A 22,920-nucleotide genomic window follows, 5' to 3' on the forward strand; every position below is an offset into this window, starting at 1 on the left:
TCAAATTTTAGAAAGAAATATAGATAGTATTTATTTACTCCAAGAAAGATGCCAAAGCCAGCAGAGATGCTTCATTTTGCCTTTGTTTAAATGCCATAAAAGTATTGTGGTGAGTATTTTCCAGGAGACACTACAATGGCAAACAAATAAGTAAATTGGAACTACAATAATAACTACACTACTATGGTAGCATTTAGTGGAATCTTCCATGTTGTGTTAACCCTGTATAAATTACATGTACTATAAATTTAAGAAAATTCTTTACATTCTTAACTGCAGATGGGCTTGGAATAGAGTGCTGCTCGTATAATGGATCTCCTCTCCCCTGTAAGAACATCAGTATTGGCTGTTACCCAGCCAAGATACCAAAGGATGATACATACTATGCGGACAAAGGGGTGACATGTATGAGTGTAGCGAGGTCTAGAAAGACTTACACTTTTGGAGGCATCTTAGGTCCAGCAGAGACAGTAAGTATTTAAGCATTCATTTGATGAGAAATATTACTAGTTTAGGAGAATTGCAGTTTATTCATCACATGAGAGACCTCTGAAAAACATTTGCTCTGTGTACAGGAGAAACATCATGTTCGCAATATTTTTTATGGAAATAAAGACTAACAGCATTACAATGTAATACCTAAGAATAAACAGCTTTATTTACCTATAGGAACAAGTATCAAGTTTTATTGAATCAAATTTACCAGTTTGTCTTTCATGAATTTTTCCACTGATTAACAGAATTTCTCTATCAGTGAATCAGTGGACATAGCTCCATATGTACTAATGCATCCCAGTTCAATTATTATAGTCATAATTATCAATTATAACTATGTAAAATTATAAATATTTACAATTATTGTAAGCCTGCATTACTATATACTGGGGATTATGAGAGAATAGTTCAAGTTGGTGTGTGGAAGGTGTACAGTTTTCTTCATTTCTTTTGTCATATGTATGAGCAAAATGGTCTTGCTTGAATAATTCCAGCCACAAATACAGGATGATAACAATTCCATAAGCATAAACGTATGGGCCAGTTAATACTTTTAGTTTTCTAAACAATGGGTGGCTGGTTCTGTCTAATGCATAAATCAGATATTCTGAAAAGTTTTTTTCTGTATTTTTAGTGTCTATATTGTATTCGCCAAATTTCTTAAAAAGAAAAATAGACATTACCAAGTACAAGTTACAATGACAAGTTTAAGTGTTACAACCACAGCACCACAAGATTGGATCCCACCTGGTGGACTTGTGAGCACATCCTGCAGTGAGGAAAATACATAAGCAAAGCAGAAGCAAAGGGAGAATCACTGTCGTGATGTTGTGAACTGTAAATGAGAAATACACTGACATGAGCAAAGAATGGAAAATCCAAGATGGAATAGCGACATATAGTGAAGATGAGTTGCAGATAGACACAACAAAAAGAATGTCAAACAAGTAATCCTTCAGCCAGAAGGCCTCCTTGTGAATTAGATAACATATACATACACTCACACAAACACGACTCACACACACATGACCAGTGTCCCCGGCTGCTGAGGCTAGGCTGCACAGTCTTTTTAATTCTCTAATTTTCCACTCCCCTCCCCCCCTCCCGCCCATACCCTCTCCCTGACCTCTGTGTAACCTCCTGACTGCACCTAGCTACTCTATCCTCTTTCCATATTGTTCCTGTATGCTATCACATGCAGCACTTTACCTACTGTCCCTCACCCCAGTCCTATTATCTCTCCCCATCCCTGCCCCAGCGTTCTCCTTACCCCCACCACCTAGATTGCTTCTCCCATCATGCACAGTTGTTCACAGTCTGGCCTTGGCAGCCAGAGACAGTGGCCATGCATGTGTGACTACCATTTGCATGAGTGTTTGTGTGTATCAATGAGTCACTGTTGGAATCGGCTAACTCAAACAAATACCTGGGTGTAACACTTTGTAGGGATATTAAATGGAATGATCACATATGTTCAGTCATGGATCAAGCAGCTGGTGGACTTTGGCTTACTGGTGGAAGTGCAATCAATCGACAAAAGAGCTTGCCTACAAATCACTCGTGCAACCGCTTCTAGAATATTGCTCAGGTCTGTATGGTCCATACGAGATAGGACTGGCAAAGAATGTTGAACATGTACAGAGAGGAGCAGCACGAATGGTCATACGTCAGCTTGATCCATGGGAGAGTGTTACAGAGATGCTGAAGGAATTGAATTGGAAGACTCTTGAAGATAGATGTAAACTTTTCTGAGAAAGTAAATTAACAAAGTTTCAAGAACCAGCTTGAAATGATTACTCTAGGAATTTACTACAACCCCCTATATATCACTCACATAGAGATTGTGAAGATAAGATTAGAATAATTACTGCATGCACAGAGGTATTCAAGCAATCATCCTTCTCGTGCTCCATATGTGAGTGGAATAAGAAGAAACCTTAATAACTGGTACTATGGGATGTACCCTCTGTCGTTCACCTCACGGTGGTTTCCCAAGTATAGATGTAGATGTGGATGTAGGTGTAGATGCTTATTTTCCAGTTCAGAAGAAGGCATTTTGGCCAAAAGTGTAATGTTTGATGGTCTTTTTGTTGCACCTATTTGTGACAATGTCATATACTGACAAGCAACTTTAACAAAGTGCAGATTGTTATGGATTGATGCGTGGCAGTATCTTGGAAATGACTGGTCTTCTGTTTGTGTTCTGCCATTGTGAATATCTATGGAAAGTAGCTGAAGGATGGTGAAACTGTGAGTATGTGACAAGGTTTTGGACATCTGTGCCTCATCACAGAATGCAAAGGTAGATGCTTGGCCACTCTGTAAAATAGGATAGGCAGTAGTTTTTGGCAGATTAAAGGCCAAAATACAATACTGGTTCAGGTGCAACTGTTTTGTAACACACTGTTTAATAGACAATGTTGAAAATGGGACTTCTCAGCAGACACCCCCCACATGTTACTGTTGATGTGATGACATAATCAATTATGACAGCAATGAGCACAGGATCATCGAAATTGGACCCAGAATCATAGGAAATGTGAGGGGTAATCAAAAAGTTCCCAGAGATTTATTGTAACCATTTTGTTGCTCCTCATATTAGTCTGATCTAACTAATTATTCCTACCAACTCTGCAATAATATGCTTAATGCTTTTTGTTTATTTACAGTTAAGAATGTATGGTGATTTCTTGGCATGATGTTGCAGTTTGAGCAAAGAGTGAACATCAAATTAATATACAGATTGGAGAAATCTGCTGCAGAGACTTTGTTAGCATTGCAGACAGTTTACGGGATTCTGCATTAAAGAAAACAGGAAAACAGCCATTTACAAGTGGTTTCCAAGATTTTGGGATTGAGAGGAATCACTGGAGGAGAAGCACCACATTGGAAGACCTACAGCCTTCAGAAACAAATAATTGCTGAAGCAAGTGCAACAGTTAATCAGATCAGACTGATGACTGATTATGAAGAAGTTGGCACAAGAAGTCCAGAGCTCTCATGAATCCATTAATGCCATCCTATCATATTATTTGGAGATGAAATGTCTTAGTTAAAACTTTGTCCCATGGAAGCTGACTCCAGATAAAAAGGAAAATCTTTTGTTGGATGTGGCCAAATGTTTTGAAAAAAGCATTCTGACGTTTCTTAAGACAATCATCAATGGTGATGAGCCCTGGGTGTTTGCATACAAGCCAGAGCCCAAAGAATATCACACAATGTTATTTTCTCAACCAAAGAAAGTACACCATATCAAATCCAAAACAAAAGTGACACTCATTACAGTTTTTGATGGTGAAGGTGTTGTGTATTCTGAATTTGTACCTGCTGTAAAATCTCTTAACAACCCTTTCCAAATGCCAATTTTGAAATCACTGAGAGAGACAATCGACTGAAAATGTCTCATGAAATGGCAAGGAGGATGGACACTGCATCATGACAGTGTTTCCTGCTTGCAGAAATGAACATTCCACTCCTGTACCAGCCACCCTACTAACCAGATTTAATATCTGCAGGTGCCTGACTCTTCCCCAAGATCAAAAAGGGCCTCAAAGGTAACCATTTTCCCACCACAGAAGACATCAAAACCAACAAAACAGCTGAACTTTGGAAAACATGACTTCCATCATTGTTTCCAGCAGTACTAAGAATGGTGGAATAAGTGTTTGTGTGCTGAAGGAGCCTACTTTCAAAGGAATTAAGTAAATATGTACCTTTATTGTGGCAGTAAATGCACTACTGGCCATTAAAATAACTACACCATGAAAATGACGTGCTACAGACGCCAAATTTAACTGACAGGAAGAAGATGCTGTGATATGCAAATGATTAGCCTTTCAGAGCATTCACACAAGGTTGGCACTGGTGGCGACACCTACAATGTGCTGACATGAGGAAAGTTTCCAACCAATGTCTCATACACAAACAGCAGTTGACCAGCGTTGCCTGGTGAAACGTTGTTGTGATGCCTCGTGTAAGGAGGAGAAATGTGTACCGTCACATTTCCGACTTTGATAAAGGTTGGATTGTAGCCTATCGCGATTGTGGTTTATCGTATCGGGACATTGCTGCTCGTGTCAGTCGAGATCCAATTACTGTTAGCAGAATATGAAATCGGTGGATTCAGGAGGGTAATGTGGAATGCCATGCTGGATACCAATGGCCTCGTATCACTAGCAGTCGAGATGACAGGCATCTTATCTGCATGGCTGTAACGGATCGTGCAGCCACGTCTTGATCCCCGAGTCAACAGATGGGGACATTTGCAAGACAACAACCATCTGCACAAACAGTTCAATGACATTTGCAGCAACATGGACTATCAGCTCAGAGACCATGGCTGCGGTTACCCTTGACGCTGCATCACAGACATGAGTGCCTGCAATGGTGTACTCAATGACGAACCTGGGTCCACGAATGGCAAAACGTCATTTTTTTGGATGAATCCAGATTCTGTTTACAGCATCATGATGGTTGCATCCGTGTTTGGCAACATCCCAGAGAACACATATTGGAAGCGTGTGTTCGTCGTCACCATACTGGCGTATCACCCAGTGTGATGGTATGGGGTGCCATTGGTTACACGTCTCGGTCACCTCTTGTTCACATTGATGGCTCTTTGAACAGTGGACGTTACATTTCAGATGTGTTACGACCCGTGGCTCTACCCTTCATTCGATCCCTGCGAAACCCTACATTTCAGCAGAATAATGCACAACCACATGTTGCAGGTCCTGTACGGGCCTTTCTGGATACAGAAAATGTTCGACTGCTGCCCTGGCCAGCACATTCTCCAGGTCTCTGACCAACTGAAAACGTCTGGTTAATTGTGGGCGAGCAACTGGCTTGTCACAATACGCCAGTCACTATTCATGATGAACTGTGGTATCGTGTTAAAGCTGCATGGGCAGTTGTACCTGTACACGCCATCCAAGCCCTGTTTGACTCAATGCCCAGGTGTATCAAGGCCGTTATTATGGCCAGAGGTGGTTGTTCTGGGTACTGATTTCTCAGGATCTATGCACCCAAACTGCGTGAAAATGTAATCACATGTCAGTTGTAGTATAATATATTTTTCCAATAATTACCCGTTTTTCATCTCCATTTCTTCTTGGTGAAGCATTTTTAATGGCGAGTAGTGTATTTACAACAAAATTCTGGAAACTTTCTTACTGCCCCATTGTATGTCACCTGGTTGGATGAATTGTGTTTCTTGGCACACCAGGTTGCTTGTCTGTTCTCGATGTGCCATTATCAAGGCAAGTGGTGCTGAAAACATGTTCTGTGTTATGAAAACAGGCTGATGGAGACAGTATTATGCAGTGGGGACTTCCAAATGGGTTTCCATGGGACCTGTGATAGTAACTGGAGGCACCATGATAGCTGTGAACTGTGTGAACATTATTGCAGACCACATGCAATACCTTCATGCTTGGTTTATTTTCTGATGGCAATAACACATTTCATCATAGGTTGTTTGCAGATGATATTGTTGTTTATCATCTAGTAAAGTCATCAGGAAAAACCAATTGCAAAACTATTTAGATTAGATATCTGCATGGTGCAAAAATTGGCAACTGACCCTAAATAATAAAAAGGGTGAGGTCACCTCATGAGTGCTAAAAGGAATCCATCAAATTTCAGTAATGTGGTAAATTAATAAAATACATGTAGAAATAGATCTCACTGCCCACAAGTTGTGAGGCCATAATTAATGGCAGATGCATCACCTGAAAACAGACAATCGGTGTCATATACATCCATAACTCCACCAATGTCTTTTCCACTCAATGTCACATAGAATTGCTGCAGTTTTGCTTTTCAGTGGTGGAAAACCAGACTATCAAGCAGGTCGTTACAATGTTTTGATATCTCTATAAGTGGAAACATAAAATGTAGGAAAGGGAAGGAAAGCAAAGTAATGGGTGGGGAATCATGACAACTATGTGCACACTTACATCTACATCTATGTAGATACTCCACAAGTTAGGACACAGTGCATGACAAAGGGTACCCTGTAGTATTACTAGTTATTTCCCTGTTCCTTGTTTCTCATCTTCGTGGTCCTTATGTGTAATGTATGTTCACGGCAGTACAATCATTTGGCAATCAGTTTCAAATGCTGGTTCTCTAAATTTTATCAGTAGTGTTCCTGAAAAAGAATGCCACCTTCTCTCCAGGGATTCCCGTTTGAGTTCCCAAAGTAGCTCAGTAACACTCACATACTGTTCAAACCCACCACTAACAAATTTATTAGCCCAGCTCTGAACTGCTTCAATGTCCTACTTGAGTCTGACCTGGTACAGATCCCAAACACTTGAGCAGCATTTTATATGCAGGCACAAAAACAAAACAAACAAACAATATCTGAACCAGTCTTGAATGCCCACTGGTGCTGACTTACTGCTGTGTCATCCTCAGCCCTCAGGTATTACCAGATACAGATACAGAAGTACATGTGGTCAGCACACCACTCTCCCAGCTGTTGTCAGTTTTTGTGACAGGTGCTACTACTTCTCACTCAAGTAGCTCCTCAATTGGACAGATGGACTACATTTTCCTAAAATTCTCCCAATAAACTGAAGTCAACCATTTCCTTCCCTACCATAGTCCACACATCCTCATTCCATTGCATATCATTTTCCAACTTTATTCTCAGATATTTAAATGATGTGACTGTGCCAAAAAGTACACTATTAATGATGTATCTGAATGTTACAAGTTTTTTTCCTTGCACATCTGCATTAACTTGCATTTTCCCACATTTAGAGCTACCTGAAATTTTTTCTGGACTGGCAATTGAACCCCAGTTTACCACTTCTCATGAGCACCTGCATTAACCATTACAGCCATCTGAACACAGGAAATTTCCAACTTACCATCTGCTTCAATGCAGCATCCCTCGTCCACTAAACTCTTTACCCACAAACCTTGATTCTTGTAAGAGCTCAGACAACATTTGTGCATTTACACTGAAACAAATGTCAGGGAGCCATTAGCCTATTTTTCAAAATTTGTATATTTGAGTATTTGAGTGGTGTCTGTTCCATCAGACAGCACCTAGTCACCAGAATTTCCCCACCCATCTTCACCCTTTCCTTCCCTTCCCTATTTTTAATGTTTACATGTATGTGCCAGCCATGTCGTCACAGATGATGTTTGTTCTGTTGGACATGTCTGACAGAGCGTAAATCACTCAGATATATAAATTTTGAAAAAGAAAAGGGTAATTGCTCCTTGAAATTTGTTTCAGCACAAATGCACAAATGTCATTCAAAATCCTATGAGAATCAAGTAGGGAGTTTAATGGGTGAAGGATGCTCCACTGCAGCATGCAATAACATGAAAATTTGAGTCAGTCAGGGACCGTGTCCAGATGGTCAAAGTGGTTAAGGCAACTTTTCAAGAGAAGTGGCAAATCCAGGTTGGAGTCCCAATGTGGCACATATTTTCAACTTTCGCCACTGTATTACCAAAATGTCCTGTTTGGCTAGCTGTCACAATTTCCCACCCATCCTTTCCCTTTGTTTCACTTCACATTTACATGTATGTACCAGTCATGCTATTACAAGTGATGCTGTTCTGTCAGGTGTATCTAACAGAACAGACACAAGTCAGATGTACACATCCCTCTCCCATTGTCTATAAATAAATTAAATCCTAAGAATTTGATGGAGTCAGTTTGTCTTGGCTATCATTAGTAATCTTAACTGGGTCAAATTTTGACTGTTTGGTTGTGAACTGCATCATCATCTGGGTTACATGTATGTTCATACTCAACTCATCTCATTGAGACGAGATTTCTAAACTATTGAGGGTATTGATCATAAGGTCACAAGGCTTTTCTGCAACCTTATTTTCAACTAACACAAATCATCAGCAAACAGAGCTGATTGGAAGCTGAAACTTACCATTAAATCATTCACATTGAACGGAAAGAGGAATGGGTCTAGTATGGAACCTAGTGAGATACACTGAAATATTGTTTTCCAGTCATACCAGGGCTTAATTTTTGTCAGAATGTGCTGGAATGCCTTTCTGGCACATCCCAGAAAATTTTTCTTTAATTTGCTGGAACAAGTCAGCTCTGAAGATTTGAAATAGTATATGTGTATTAAATCACAACATAACAATAATTTCCCATTTTGCCAGCATCAGTGACATGACAATGGGTAACCAATTTACTCCATGAAGTTTCAGGATAGCAGCGAGATAACATTGACTTCCTGCCACAATATTTCAGCCATCTTTAGGCGAGTATTTTGGACTGGAGGCTGCTAGTTCATATTGCTACCTTTATACAAAAAAAAAGGCACAAAGATACATGTGCAAAAGCAGCTGCTACATGAGTGACCTCTGTCAAGTTATGCACGCTCTTCAAATATTACGCCGTCTGTGGCATGCAGGAGCATGCATAATGTGATACTACATGTGCACTCTCTGTCAAAATGTGCACTCATGGAGTTAAAATTCAGATGTCAAAATTAATGAAAGCAAATGTCATTAGATATGCCTTTGGTCACAAAATGTTTACTTTCTGATGGAAGTAAAGAAATCAGTGGGTCCCATGCCTTATTTGAAAGCCACCATCATGATAAATAAGATTTTGCATTGAACATCTCTCCACTGATTCCTTAATAACTGAATCCCAGAAGGATCTTGTTACAGACATGATTTTCATGGCAGAATGATCCATGGAATATCCAGTGCAGATATAATGATCCACTATGGCTGACTTACTAGGCTGTGAAAGGCTAGTGTGGCGGTCATGTTCAAGCATCTTTCATGCACTGTGCGCATTGTCTGACCAATGTGGGCTTTGCCACACTGACAGGGTATTCTGTAGATTCCAGCCTTCCACAATCCCAGATTGTTCTTTGCTAAACCGAGAGGAGCACAACTCTTTGTAGGTGGGTGAAAGATAACTTTGACATAATGTTGCATTAAGATTCTGCCTAATTTTAATGAAATATTGCTGATGTGCTGGAGGAAGGCCTTGGGCTTAAAACACTCCTTTTTCTCTTGTGTGTGTGTGTGTGTGTGTGTGTGTGTGTGTGTGTGCATTTTTAGAAATGAAACATGTAATTGACATTTCGTGTAGATGTATGTTCATATTAAAATGTGTTGAAGATGTGCATAGGGATGTTCATGGTCAAATGTTTTGCTTATTTGTAGTAATCAATATGAACTTAAACAAATCCTGTTGTAACACATCTCAATAAGTAGCAGACAAATGACATTTAAAGCATTTATTAAACATCTAATTCTGTGTTTTAAGTCACATCATGTTTTGTTTTTCCTAACTCATTGGGAGGTCAGAATTGTACATGAACACTGTGGTCCAGGAATATATTCATCTTCATTTGTCACTAAATGCTTTATTAATTAATTCTAAACACACATTCACTGATCAGGTACAATGCAACTGTTTCATTGTTGTGGCCGGCACCAGCTGAGAACAAGGCATCACTGTCATGAATACTACTGGCTTGTGCCTATATACACTGACAGATAAAAACATTGTAACACCAGGAAGGAATAGTGTGACATTAATGAAAGTTGGTAAACATGTTTCTACAGTTGAAAAATGACGTGTATTCAAATCCCACGCCAGTCACATCAGAGTGGCTGTTTCTTCCGCAATACTGCAGAAAGACTTGGTAGGAATGTAGCCACTGTACATTATTGCTGATAATGGTGGTTACAAGAACATATAGTCACAAGAAGACCTGGCTCCAGTCGGCCACATGACACTACCAAGAGGAAAGACTGTCATGTTGCATACGCCTCTGGTGCATCGTACTGCATCTGCAGCAGCAATTTGAGCAGCAGTTTACACCACAGCTAAACAATGAACCACTACAAATTGGTTACTTCTAGGACAGCTCCATGCCAGACAAAACATTCCACTGATCCCAAACTGCCGCCATTTTTTATTTTAGTGGTGTCAAGCAAGAGCTCATTGCAGGACAGGGTGGAGGTCTATTGTGTTTTCTGATGAAAGCTGAGTCTTCCTTGGTGCTAGTGATGGCCATGTTTTTATTAAAAAGAGGCCTGTTGAGGGCTTGCAACAAACATGTCTGCATGCTAGACACACTAGACCTACACCTGGTGTTATGGTCTGGGGTGCAACTTTGTATGACAGCAGGAGGACTCTCACAGTTATGCCACACACTGTGACTGCTAACTTGTATGTCAATCTGGTGATTCAGCTATTCAGCTTGTTGTGCAGCCGTTCATAAAAAGTATTCCAGGGGACGTCTTCCAACAGGATAACACGTACTCACATACTGCTGTTGTGATCCAACATGCTCTACAGAGAGTTGACATATTGCCTTGGCCTGTTCAATCACCAGGTATGTCAATTGAGCACATAGGGGTCATCATCAGACGACAACTCCAGCATCATCCACAAACAGCATTAACCATCCCTGTACTGGCCAACAAGTGCATTTTTGCATGCTTGCATGTAACATACTGCTGGTTACACCAGTTGTTAATGACCAGCATTCCCCATTTTCGATGGCTTATCTCACACTTACATTAACCTGTGATCTTGCAGTTTTAATCACTTAAATATGTTACCCAGAAAAATGTATTCCCGATATTTCATAACTCTACATCAATTATTTTTTGTTGCTGTACTTTTTTTCCATCAGTGTGTATGAGCAGAACTAGGGAGCAAAGTGCCACTGCACCTTTTCTTTACATTAAATCTGGTAGTTTTATTGTTTGGATTATAATTAATTATGTTTTGTAAAGCTGAATTTCAGAAGGCCTCCCCATGAACCATGGACCTTGCCATTGGTGGGGAGGCTTGCGTGCTTCAGCGATACATATAGCCGTACTGTAGGTGCAACCACAATGGAGAGGCCAGACAAACATGTGGTTCCTGAAGAGGGGCAGCAGCCTTTTCAGTAGTTTCAGGGTCAACAGTCTGGATGATTGACTGATCTGGCCTTGTAACACTAACCAAAACGGCCTTGCTGTGCTGGTACTGTGAATGGCTGAAAGCAAGGGGAAACTTCAGCCGTAATTTTTCCCGAGGGCATGCAGCTTTACAGTACGGTTAAATGATGATGGCGTCCTCTTGGGTAAAATATTGTAAAATAGTCCTCCATTCGGATCTCCAGGTGGGGACTACTCAAGAGGATGTCGTTATCAGGAGAAAGAAAACTGACATTCTACAGATTGGAGTGTGGAATGTCAGATCCCTTAATCGGGCAGGTAGGTTAGAAAATTTAAAAAGGGAAATGGATAGGTTAAAGTTAGATATAGTGGGAATTAGTGAAGTTCGGTGGCAGGAGGAACAAGACTTTTGGTCAGGTGAATACAGGGTTATAAATACAAAATCAAATAGGGGTAATGCAGGGGTCGGTTTAATAATGAATAAAAAAATAGGAGTGCAGGTAAGCTGCTATCACCAATTTAGTATTGGAGGGCAGCGTGGAGGGTAAAAATTGTAGAGGGAGACAAAGAGATGAATACACTAAGCAGATTGAGAAAGATGTAGGTTGCAATATGTACTGGGAGATGAAGAAGCTTGCACAGGATAGAGTTGCATGGAGAGCTGCATCAAACCAGTCTCAGGACTGAAGACAACAACAACGACAACAACATTTTGTAAAAAAAATTATTTCTCACTGTATGTTTTAATCACAAGTTTTCAAAAACTGAAACTTGTGATGGGATAAAGGGCACTGTAAAGTTGAAGAGGAGCATTCTGGCATCTAACATTTCAGAAATTAAGTACTGAGTCAGACTAATTATTTTTTCCCATTTAAAGTGATGATTATTCCTTGTTTTTTGTCCCATAAGGAGGATTTAAGCTATTGTAGAGCACCATCCCTAATTTGCCATATTTATTTACTCTTCATAGACCAAGTCATATCATAACATTTTGGAAACAACGTGTTGTACACAATATGTCTCAATTATAGAATCAAAAGCCTTTGTGAGTTCACAGAAGATTAGTGTAACTATATTCCTCCGTTTCTAATGTTTTGATGTTTTCTCTATCAATGATTTTTGCATCAGTTTAGCTTTTCTCCTCCCAAAAATCAAGCTGACTGTTTATGACAACAACTTTGTAACTAAATCATGGTTTGTTTAATAGCAGCTATCTCAGATATTTTTGATGTGCCTGAGAGAAATGAAATAATGTGTTAATTTCCCATTCTCTTAATCCTTTCTTATGTGTTATTATGCTAGGTACTGCTTTCATAATTTTCTTGTGTGTTCTATTCCAATTCACATAGTTTTGTTTTTTAACAGTGATATTGCATTTTCTGCATTCTTAATTGAAATTTTTAGCAGTATTGTAAGGTCTTCAGAATTTCTGAGACCAAAGATATTTAATTAATTATGACATTCTGTTACTCATTCTGTAACAACATTTATAAAGAATACTTTAAGTAATCTGATATTGGAGTTGAACTTACGACAGTGTTTCCTTCAACCATAATTTTGAAATTTCTTGGCTTCTTTAATAGCAGCTGTTGTGCCTTCTGTAGCTCAACATCTCCTCTATATGATGAGTAGCAATGTATCCTTTAGGTATAAAGTTCAGTCAGTGTTTCTGTTATAACAATGTTATGATGAGGATGAATTTCTACTCACTGTATAGAGGAGGGGCCCAGTGGACAAATACAGCAGTCATGTGTGTGTGTGAGTTGCGTTTGCTTGAGTGTGTGTGCCTGTCCAATTTAGAAGAAGGCCTTTTGGCTGAAAGGTCACATGTTTAGCAGTCTTTCTGTTGTGCCTTCTGTAGCTCAACATCTCTTCTATATGATGAGTAGCAATGTATCCTTTTCACAATATTGTCATATTTGTTGTATCCGTAATTAGAGAAACAATAAATAACGATTGGCGTGAGTTCCAAATTCTGTTTATTGCTAACAGTTCCACAATAACAACACAACTTGGTGCTTGATCAAGAGCAGCAACTGGGCTGCAGAGTCCAAGTCTGGTATGGTAAACAGTCGTAGTGTAGAGTCGTTCCGGGGCGCGATGTCGACATAGCACGTAGATAGGCCAACACGAGACTGCCAGGCGTGGCGGTGTAAGCAGCTATATAGGGCGAGTGGCGGAGGAATATGCCCACTGTACCCAAGTCCGCTTGTTGTGTCCTGTTATTGGCGGCGTGGTTTCATGTAACTGTCTCTCGGGAGGACGCTGGCTGAGGTTGCCCTGACAGCGTGGAGGCACTCAATGTGTGAGGCCCGCGCCTGCACTGTACAGCTGTGCAGAGCTGCGCATAAGTGGGGCGTGCCAGCCGTTGGCTGTATGACGTAAAGACTGTGACCACACAGCTGCAGGCGCCACAGAGTGGGCATTGACTATACCACAATTATTATTCCATCCTGGATTTTCTGGTGTTTCTGTTCTACTTTTCTACTTAGTGTAGGTGCCATTTCTGTACTCCGGAAATTTTTATGCCCTTGCTGATCCACTGCAATTAATTTTTCACTTTATTGCAGAAGTTTCTAGGTCAAAACATCTCACTGAAGACATCTAGAATATTGTTAAAGAATTTTTCATAATTTTTATTGCTTCAGATAGTCACCAAATATGCTGTTCTAACACATTTGGCATATAAATACAAATAAAAGAAGTTTTCATTAACAAAGGTCCTTTTCATGTCAGTTTTCCTAACTGAAATGTTCCTACAAATTTTACTGCAGTTTAACTAATAATGCAAAACATCCTGAGATTTCTAAATTGAAACAAAATTTACATACTCAGTTAGTTAAAATATTATCAATATAGGTGCCAACTGAATGTTTCCTCTGGAAGGTTTAGAGAAATTTAGATTAAAACAAAACATCACCATCTGTTACAGATTAATTCTGAAAATCACTTCATTGATGCTTCTTTCACGTACGGGGCTAAACAGGAGCGAGCATATAACTTAAGAAAATTTGAAGGTGGGAAGCTTATTGAACAAGTCCTTCCTGACGGCAGAAAGGTGTTGCCTCAAGTGCCTAACTCAATGGTATCTTGTAGCCTGCCATCAAATAGGACATGCTTCATTGCAGGTACATAATTTTATGTATCATTTATTTTTAAAGGGCATTTTTGTATATGAACAAGTGTTATTCAGTGATATTTCTGTCTGTGGGAAGCAATGTTTTGGTATGACTGTGAGGAGGTACCCATAAAAAGTAGAATTATTTTGAAAAGTTATATATTTTCAAAACAATTTTATCCCATTCAAAATACTCTGCATTACAACTAATACATTTGTCCCACTGGTACTTCCACAGTTCAAAACTTTTTTTGTCATCTTTGGAAATGGCTGACAGCACCTCCCTCATCTTTTTCTTGAATTTTTCAGTGTTATCAAATCAGTTCTTTTCATTCCCATTTCCCATTTCCTTGTGTGGAAATAAGGAAAAGATGTTTGGAGCCAGGTCAGGCGAGTAAGGTGTGTGGGGCACTATAACCATGCCATTTTTAGCCAAAAACTATCTAACAGAGATGACTGTGTGTGCAGGTGCGTTGTCTTGGTGGAAGAATTAGTCTTCTGTCTGCCATAAATTGAGTCTTTTTTTATGAACACTGTTGCATAATCTTTTTAAAACTTCCAAATAAAAGGTTGACTGTCAGTCTGACCTGCAGGAACAAACTCTGAATGAACTGTGTGCCCTTGGCATAAAAAAGCAAATCAGCATGGCTTTGATGTTTGATCTGACTTGACGACATTTTTTTGGATGGGGTGATGATGACATCTTGTATTGGCTTGACTGTTGCTTTGTTTCTAGGTCATAGCCATAGTACCATGACTCATCACCAGTGACAGAAAATCTGGATCAGTTTCAAACTGTTGTTTCAAAGCACTTGTTTTGACCCAATGTTCCTTTTGACTGTCAGTCATTACCTGAGGAACAAAATTGGCAGCAACCCTTTTTGTTCCAAAATTTTCCACTAAAATTCACTGAACTGAGCTCCAAGAGAACTCACTAATCTCTGAAAGTTCATCAATTGTCTGTCGACGTCTGTGAGCACAAGCTCTCAAATTTTTTCAATTTTTTTCATCGATTCTGGCAGTTGATGGACATCCAGTATAAGGTTTGTTATCAATCAACATGTCCCCATTTTTAAATTGAGCAAACTACATGGTGACACAGAGTAATGGAAATGTTTGAAATGAGTAGTGGCAGCAATGGAGAGGTGGCAGCACTATGGGTTCATTACAGTCAGCGAGTAAACAGTCCGCCATTTCAGTAATCATGGATTAGTGGAATGGACAATAGCATGCATTAGCCATAAAAATGTTTTATAAAAACAATGATACTTTGGTAGCAGCACAGGGGGAGTTTTGATTTTTTTATAATTTAGGATATCATGATGTCATTCCATCAAAACGCATGATAAAATGTTGGATTGATAACTTTGAAGAGACTGGATCCGCCCTCAAGAATAAACAAACATGACAACCAAGAAGTGTACATTCTCTAGTGAACATTGATGTTGTATGCGAGTCTGTCTTACGGAGCCCATGGTGTTCAATTTGTAAAGTAGTGGCAGTGGTTGGAATGTCCCAGGAAAGTGTTTGCAGAATTCTTCATCTTGATTTAATATTTCAGCCATACAAACTACAGATGGTGCAACAATTAAAGGACGTCAATTACTGGTTATGATTAGGATTCTGTCAACAAATGATAACAAAAATAAACAAAGACAATGTATTTTTAAACAAGTTGTGGATGTCAGATGACGCACATTTTCATCTCACAGGTTATATGAATAAACAGAACTACCATTACTGGGCAAACACAAATCCTAATGACGTTCATAAGCGCCCTTTACATGCTAGTAAAGTGACAGTATGGTGTGGTGTTTCATCACATGGGATTATCGGACTGTACTTTTTTGCAAATGAACAGGGAAACACATTAACTGTCAATGCCAATCATTATGTGGAGATGTTATGAACTTTCATTACACCTGCATTGAACAACTTTCCACATGTCCAAGAAGCCTGGTTTCAACAAGACGGAACGACATCAGATACTGCACGGCAGTCGATGGCATATGTGTGAGAATTGTTTGGCAACCGTGTGATCTCACAATTCAATAACATCCCCTGGCACCCTAGATCGCCAGATTTATCTGTTTGTGATTTTTTCTTGCAAATGAACAGGGAAATTGAATTGAAACAGAGAATTTGGGATGCAATTCCCAGTATCAAATCTGAGATATTGCAGCAGTCAATGAAGAATCTCAACAGCAGATTTCATGAATGTATTTGTACAGAAGGATACCATCTAAAGGACATAATTTTCTTAAAAAATAATAAATGCCATCAATTTTTCATTAATGGCAAAGTTGTGAGGTTTCAATTACTATGAATGCAATTTCTTTTCTTCATAACTTCTAGTTTTGTTGGACTGTGGAAATGTTTCCATTTTTCTGTGTCACCCTGTACTTATACACTTGAGTTTTCCCCATAGCATCATCTTGGTAAGCTGTTATCAACATTAAAATAGTTTCAGCAGCATTTTTACTGAGTAGAAAACATAATTTCACAGCTGCATATTGTTCACTTAAACCTGCCATCATAAAAAATGAAACAAGAACAAAACAGTGCTAACAAAAACAGTCACTGCAGATAAAAAGAACAAGCCAGGTTGATAACACAGGTGTCACTGAACTGGCAATGAGCTGCACTATACACATCTAGTGGCAGAAATGTGTACTATACAAGCTCCACCCAAAGCAATGTTTTTTTTTCCCACTCATACACAATTTCCTGGTGATAGAGGTGCAAATCAAGGACAGGAAATTAAAAAATATCATTGTATTAAAAACTGAAGTCTAGCACATCTATTCTGTACTTTTTATGTTGCTGCTATGAACATATAAATTTTTGAATTAAATGTGAGTTGGTTTCATGCCTACATTTGGCCTAGTGTACCAAATATGACTCTCAGAATGTGCAATTACATTATGTGGATACTTCAGTCTTGTACCATAGAGTGAAGCTCACTGGAATAAATGAATATGGACACAGAAAAATTTTACGAAAAACTGGAACAAGCCAACCTTGTTATGTAGTTTAAAATTGTTTTTAGCTTTCCAGTGTCACAGTTAAAATGTAGCATGAAATGTTATGTATTCAGGTGATGCCCGTGTGAACCAGAACACCCAGCTGACGATACTGCAAAATTTGTATTTACGAGAACACAACAGGGTGGCTAACAAGTTATCTTCCATGAACCCACACTGGGACGATGAGAAGACGTACCAAGAGGCTCGCAGGATCGTTATTGCAGAACACCAACACATAACCTATACGGAATTTGTCTCACAGATTGTGGGTAAGTACTCTCAAAAAGCTGTTATAAGAATTTATTTATTGTTCTTTCAGGTTTGAAACTGAGACTTCTGAGCCTCTATTCATTTGTGGGTTGAGGTACCTAAATTCCATCATGAAGGAGGGCCGACCGGGGTGTAAAAAGAGTCGAGTTACACATTAACAGTCAGAAGCAGCCACTGCAAACTACTTCTGTGAAGTGTACTGGTGACTAATTACAACTAGTGCCAATATACTCATACTGATAGTGCCTTATAGACAGGGTGTTTGTTTTGACTTGAGATAACTAATATATCTTGAATATATACACTGTATGGAAACATGTTCTAGGTGAAATAATTAATATTAATAAATGGGACACCCTGTCTGTGGTACAACTGGCCACCTCCTAAACCCCCCCCCCCCCCCTCTCTGCATGACTAGGGTCAACTTTGTATTCTCAAATGGGAACCCCCATTTTTATTGCTAATTTAGAATTTGCATCAAAAAATACAGATGGTTTATTCAAGGCATTGTTTTCCATTTTTGGTAGATGGTGTCACTGTAATTGACAAATATCAAGTATGCCTGATGTTGCGCATTTGATTCTAAACTTCTTTTATGATGCAAATGTGTTCTCATGGTTGATATTTATGTTTGAAATTAAATTTAGTGTTGCAGAATTGGTTGTACAGTACAGTATGGTTAGCTATTTCAGCATCTTATTAGAAACTATGGTTAGTGTTATCTAGGAACAATCATTGATGTAATAGTTTTCTGTTCCCATCAAGATGCTTGATTTTGGTGATTCACTTGCCTCTCCCACTGGGGCTCTTGATTTCGGTGAGTGCCCTGGTATCTCACCACTGGGATGCTGGGTCTTGATGAGCCCCAATGCCTCTCACCATCTCACTATTGGAGTTTTTGATTTTGGTGAGTATTCATGGCAAGTGTCTCATTACAGTAGTTAACGTTTGTATTTCATCAATAGCCATATAGCAGCCAGTGTGAGAGTTATGGTAGCAGGATGGAAACACACATTGAAATGTCACCCTGATGGTGGGGTTTGAGCGTGGGCTCTGAAATCAAGCATTCCAGTGGTTTGGGGACTCACCACAATCAATGCCCTAGACAACAGAAGACTGCATTACCATACAAGTAGCTTGTTTGCCAGAAATGGCAGTTTCTAGCCATATTATTTGTACTATACAATAACATTTACAACATCCAAGTCATGTTTGAAGATTAGCATCAAGCATTAGAGCTCAACAGTTTACATTTATATCATTTGTAAATGAAATGCAGAATCAAATGTGTTGATTCTTAATTGAAAAAAGAGGCACACTTTTCTCAATTATTATGAATAGGAAACAATAGTTTGAATAAACTGTATGCATTTTTGTCATAAAATGTGAATATGCAATAAAAATGGGCAGTTCCCATTTGAAAATACAAACTTGACCCTGTCCACACAGGAGGGCTTGACCAGCTGTAGCACAGACAGATGTCCCTTTTAATACTGAACTTTTCACCTAGAACATTTCTTTCGTAGAGGGCATCATATTCAAGATATTCAGTTGGCTTGAGTTAAAATAAATACTCTGCATATAAAAACTATGATAGATTGCTGCTTGCCACTTAGAGCAGGCATTGAGCAGTGAACAGGCACATTCAAAAATACTCACTTGACAGCTCCTCCCCCCTTATATGCACGACTGAGCCACATGTAGCCACTGTCGACTTCAGCTGCTGAGGCCAAATTGAGACTGTGGTGAGCAGTGATCTTGCTTTGGGTGGGTACTGGGGATACAGAAGGTGCACTTGTACTGCACTAGAGAGTAGAGACAAGATGGTGGGCTGCTAGGTGCTACTGTAAGGGAGGGGGGGGGGGGGGGAGCAGAGAAGGAGAAAGTGCTGTGCAGCTTTGCTGGGAGGGGCAAGAGGAGTGGGGATATGTGTGTGTGAGGCTGGAGTGGGAGCATGGAAGCACAGTTGAGGCCAGAGTGTGTATGGGAATGAAAGATATGTTGCAGGGAGGCTCCCCAACTGTGCAGTTCAGAAAAGCTAATATTGGTATGAAACAGTCCAGTTGGCATTGGCTGTGAGACAGTCTCTGGAGTCAAGCATACACTGTTGCACAGTATGCTTGCTAACTGCCTCTAGCTTGGGTGTGACCATTCATGACAACAGAGAGCTCGTTAGTGCAACACTTGCAGTGGTTGTAGTTATTTTTTGGTGCCTATGACAGGACTGGAGTAGGTGGCAATGAGAGGACATACAGGAAAGGTCTCACATTGAGGTCTGTGAGCTGTGGAGCAAGGGGTTAGGAGCAGAGATGGAACAGGGACAGACAAGGATATTGTGTAGCTTGTGTGGGTGGCAAAAAACCACAGGGGAGAGGTAGGGAGAACAGTGAGGAGGGTACCTTTTACAGCACACCACGCCACTGTTCCAAGTATATGTGTACCCACTTAAAACTTTATGGGCGTGTCCAGTAAGTAATGCAACACTTTTAATTTTTTTCTTTCATTCTTTTTTGTTTTGGGAGGGGGGGGGGGGGTTATTCAGGGTTCTGAGGCACCATATTATTCCTCACTCTTTTGGCTACAAAACCACATTCTTTAACACAATCTCTGTTCAATGTGATGACTGTATGCCACCTTACTGGGAGGACCACTCTGTCCATATGGTAGCACTCTACCAGTTGACATCAGACCAGACAAATTGCTGCATCCATAAGCTCCCCATTATCCATGTTCTGCTTCCCATGGAGTGCACCCTTCATTGGGCCAAACAGATGGAAGTCAGAATATTCGAGATCCGAGTTGAGGGGTGGATGAGGAAGACCAGCCCAATGAAGTTTTGTGAGCTCTCCTAGTGTGCAGAACTGGGTGAGGCCTTGCAGTGTAATGTAGAAGGAAAAGTTTGTTTGCATTTTTATGGCAATGAACACACTGAGTTCATTTCTTCAATTTTCTGAGGGTAGCACAGTACACTTCTGAGTTGACTGTTGCACCATAAGAGAGGACATCAAACAGAATAATCCCTTCAGAGTCACAGAAGACCATCATCATGATTTTACCAGTTGAGGATGCAGCTTGAACTTTTTCTTCAGTGGAGAGGTGGTGTGGCACCACTCCATGAATTGCTGTTTTGTTTCCAGTTTGAAGTGAGGAACCCTTGTTTCATCACCTGTGATGATGCTGACAAAAAATTTTCCTCATCCCCATAATGCACAAGCAGTTTTGCAGAGATGGTCCTTCATTGCTGTTTACGGTCTTTGTTAGGTGATGAGTAACCCAGTGGGCACACTCCTGTGAGTATCCCAACTGGTGGACCAGTGTGTCAGCACTACCAAGAGAGATGTCCAGTTGAGCAGTGTGGTGTTTGATCCATGAATTACCTCAGATGAGAGTATCTGCATGTTCCAACACTGCGCGAGCCACAGCTGTGTACAGTTAACCAGCACGTGGGAGGTCAGACAGGTTTGCGCGGCTCTGTTGCGATGGTCACAGATGCCTCGGCCAGTGACTCACCATGCTTTTGTTCACTGCCTGGTCTCTGTAGACACTGTGCAAGCACCTATGAATATCTATGATGCTCTAATTGTCTGCCAAAAGAAACTCAATTACAGCTCTCTGTTTGGGATGCACCTCCATTACAGACACTATTCAGAAGGCTACGTATAGTGCCACCACCTATCGGAACTTCATGAAATTATATGGCCTGAAGTGGAAATGTTACATAGTGTAAACTCTGCACTTTTCAACTGAAATTGGTTGAGAAAAAAATGTGTTGTATTACTCACTGAATGACCCTCGCAATATACTGCACATTATTTGCTGATTTAAAAAACATATAGGCTTAACTCCTTTTCCAATTTTAGATAATGATTCTGCAGCACCATTTATCTTTTGTTTGCAGTTACTGAATTGTTAGACAAGTTCCCTATAGAGTCAAACCAAACAGGATATAGCAACTGTTACAAGGAGGACTTGAGACCAGCTACACTTGCCGAGTTCACAGAGGCAGTTTTCAGGATGTTTCATGGGACAGCTCAAGGTGACTTGCTGTAAGTAACAGTTGACTTCGTGCAAGAGAGATTCTAAATTTAACTCATTTCATCTAAATCATGTGGCACAAATTTTATCAGTTCTCCAAAACTGTGTTCTGAAAAACCTGACGGTTTCCTTTGACACCATAAGAGATCTGTAAAAAGTGTAGCAAGAAAATTTGTCACATGATATTGTACTAGAAACTGGGCTTCCATGTACTTGTAAACTGAATATGTAGGCTCCTGTATCTAGTGTCAGTTGAATTAAAAACTTTCTGAGTGTACTTCTGCATTGTCATATAAATGCTTAAAATACTAGAATACTAAAATAACTTAACACACAACAGAGCACAAAATAGGAAAATATCAGGCAATATTCAGAACAGGTGTTTCATATCCAGACCAAATCTTGAACCTAAAGCTAACCATAAGAAATCACAGATTTTGTACGAAAAATTTATTCTGTAAATCTGTTGGTTTCAAAAACGTCTATGACTCAGTTGAACAAGAAGCACTGTTCCAAATATTAAAGAAACAAGGTCTAGAACGGACACTGACAGATACAAAGATAAAGTTAAATTTATGGGGCAATTCTCAAATCCTTTTGAAATTAACACAGGAGTAAGACAAGGAGACTGATTTTCTTCATTACTGTCCAACTGTCTTCTTGACAAGGTGATACAAGAATGGTGCAAACAGAAAACAGTCCTCAGAATTGACTAACAAATCACTTTTGGCAGAACTAGGCTATCTACAGACTGCCCAGCTTTTTCAAATGATCTATCAATACTAATTCAAGACATTTCATTGCCCTAAAATGAGAATGAACTCTTGAAAGTACTGTAGAAAAAATCTGTTTGCAAACATCTTTCGAAGAGACGGAGCACATGACCTGCAACAAACAAGCACCAAAATTCATGGAGATGAAATATGGCAAAATGTAATGAGTTCTACAGTTTAAATTTCTTTGTGAAACCACCCAGGAAAACTGAATCAAAACAAAATCAAATGAAATTACATTCCAAATGATGTAAATTGCATACTGACCTAAAACAAAATAAAAAAAATAAAAAGA

At 39.6% G+C, this 22,920-nt stretch overlaps 1 protein-coding gene across 1 annotated transcript in view; it reads left to right on the forward strand.

Annotated features, from left to right (window-relative positions):
• Positions 1–22,920, forward strand: part of LOC126425088 (peroxidase-like) — a 209,809-nt gene that overhangs the window by 151,220 nt on the left and 35,669 nt on the right. The window contains exons 6-9 of the mRNA XM_050088005.1: positions 280–470; positions 14,336–14,531; positions 17,619–17,816; positions 21,716–21,863. Of these exons, the coding sequence (XP_049943962.1) occupies positions 280–470; positions 14,336–14,531; positions 17,619–17,816; positions 21,716–21,863 (733 nt within the window). The remainder of the gene's footprint in view (positions 1–279; positions 471–14,335; positions 14,532–17,618; positions 17,817–21,715; positions 21,864–22,920) is intronic.

This window comes from Schistocerca serialis, chromosome 10 (assembly GCF_023864345.2).
Source record: "Schistocerca serialis cubense isolate TAMUIC-IGC-003099 chromosome 10, iqSchSeri2.2, whole genome shotgun sequence".
NCBI classification, from domain to species: Eukaryota; Metazoa; Arthropoda; class Insecta; order Orthoptera; family Acrididae; genus Schistocerca; species Schistocerca serialis.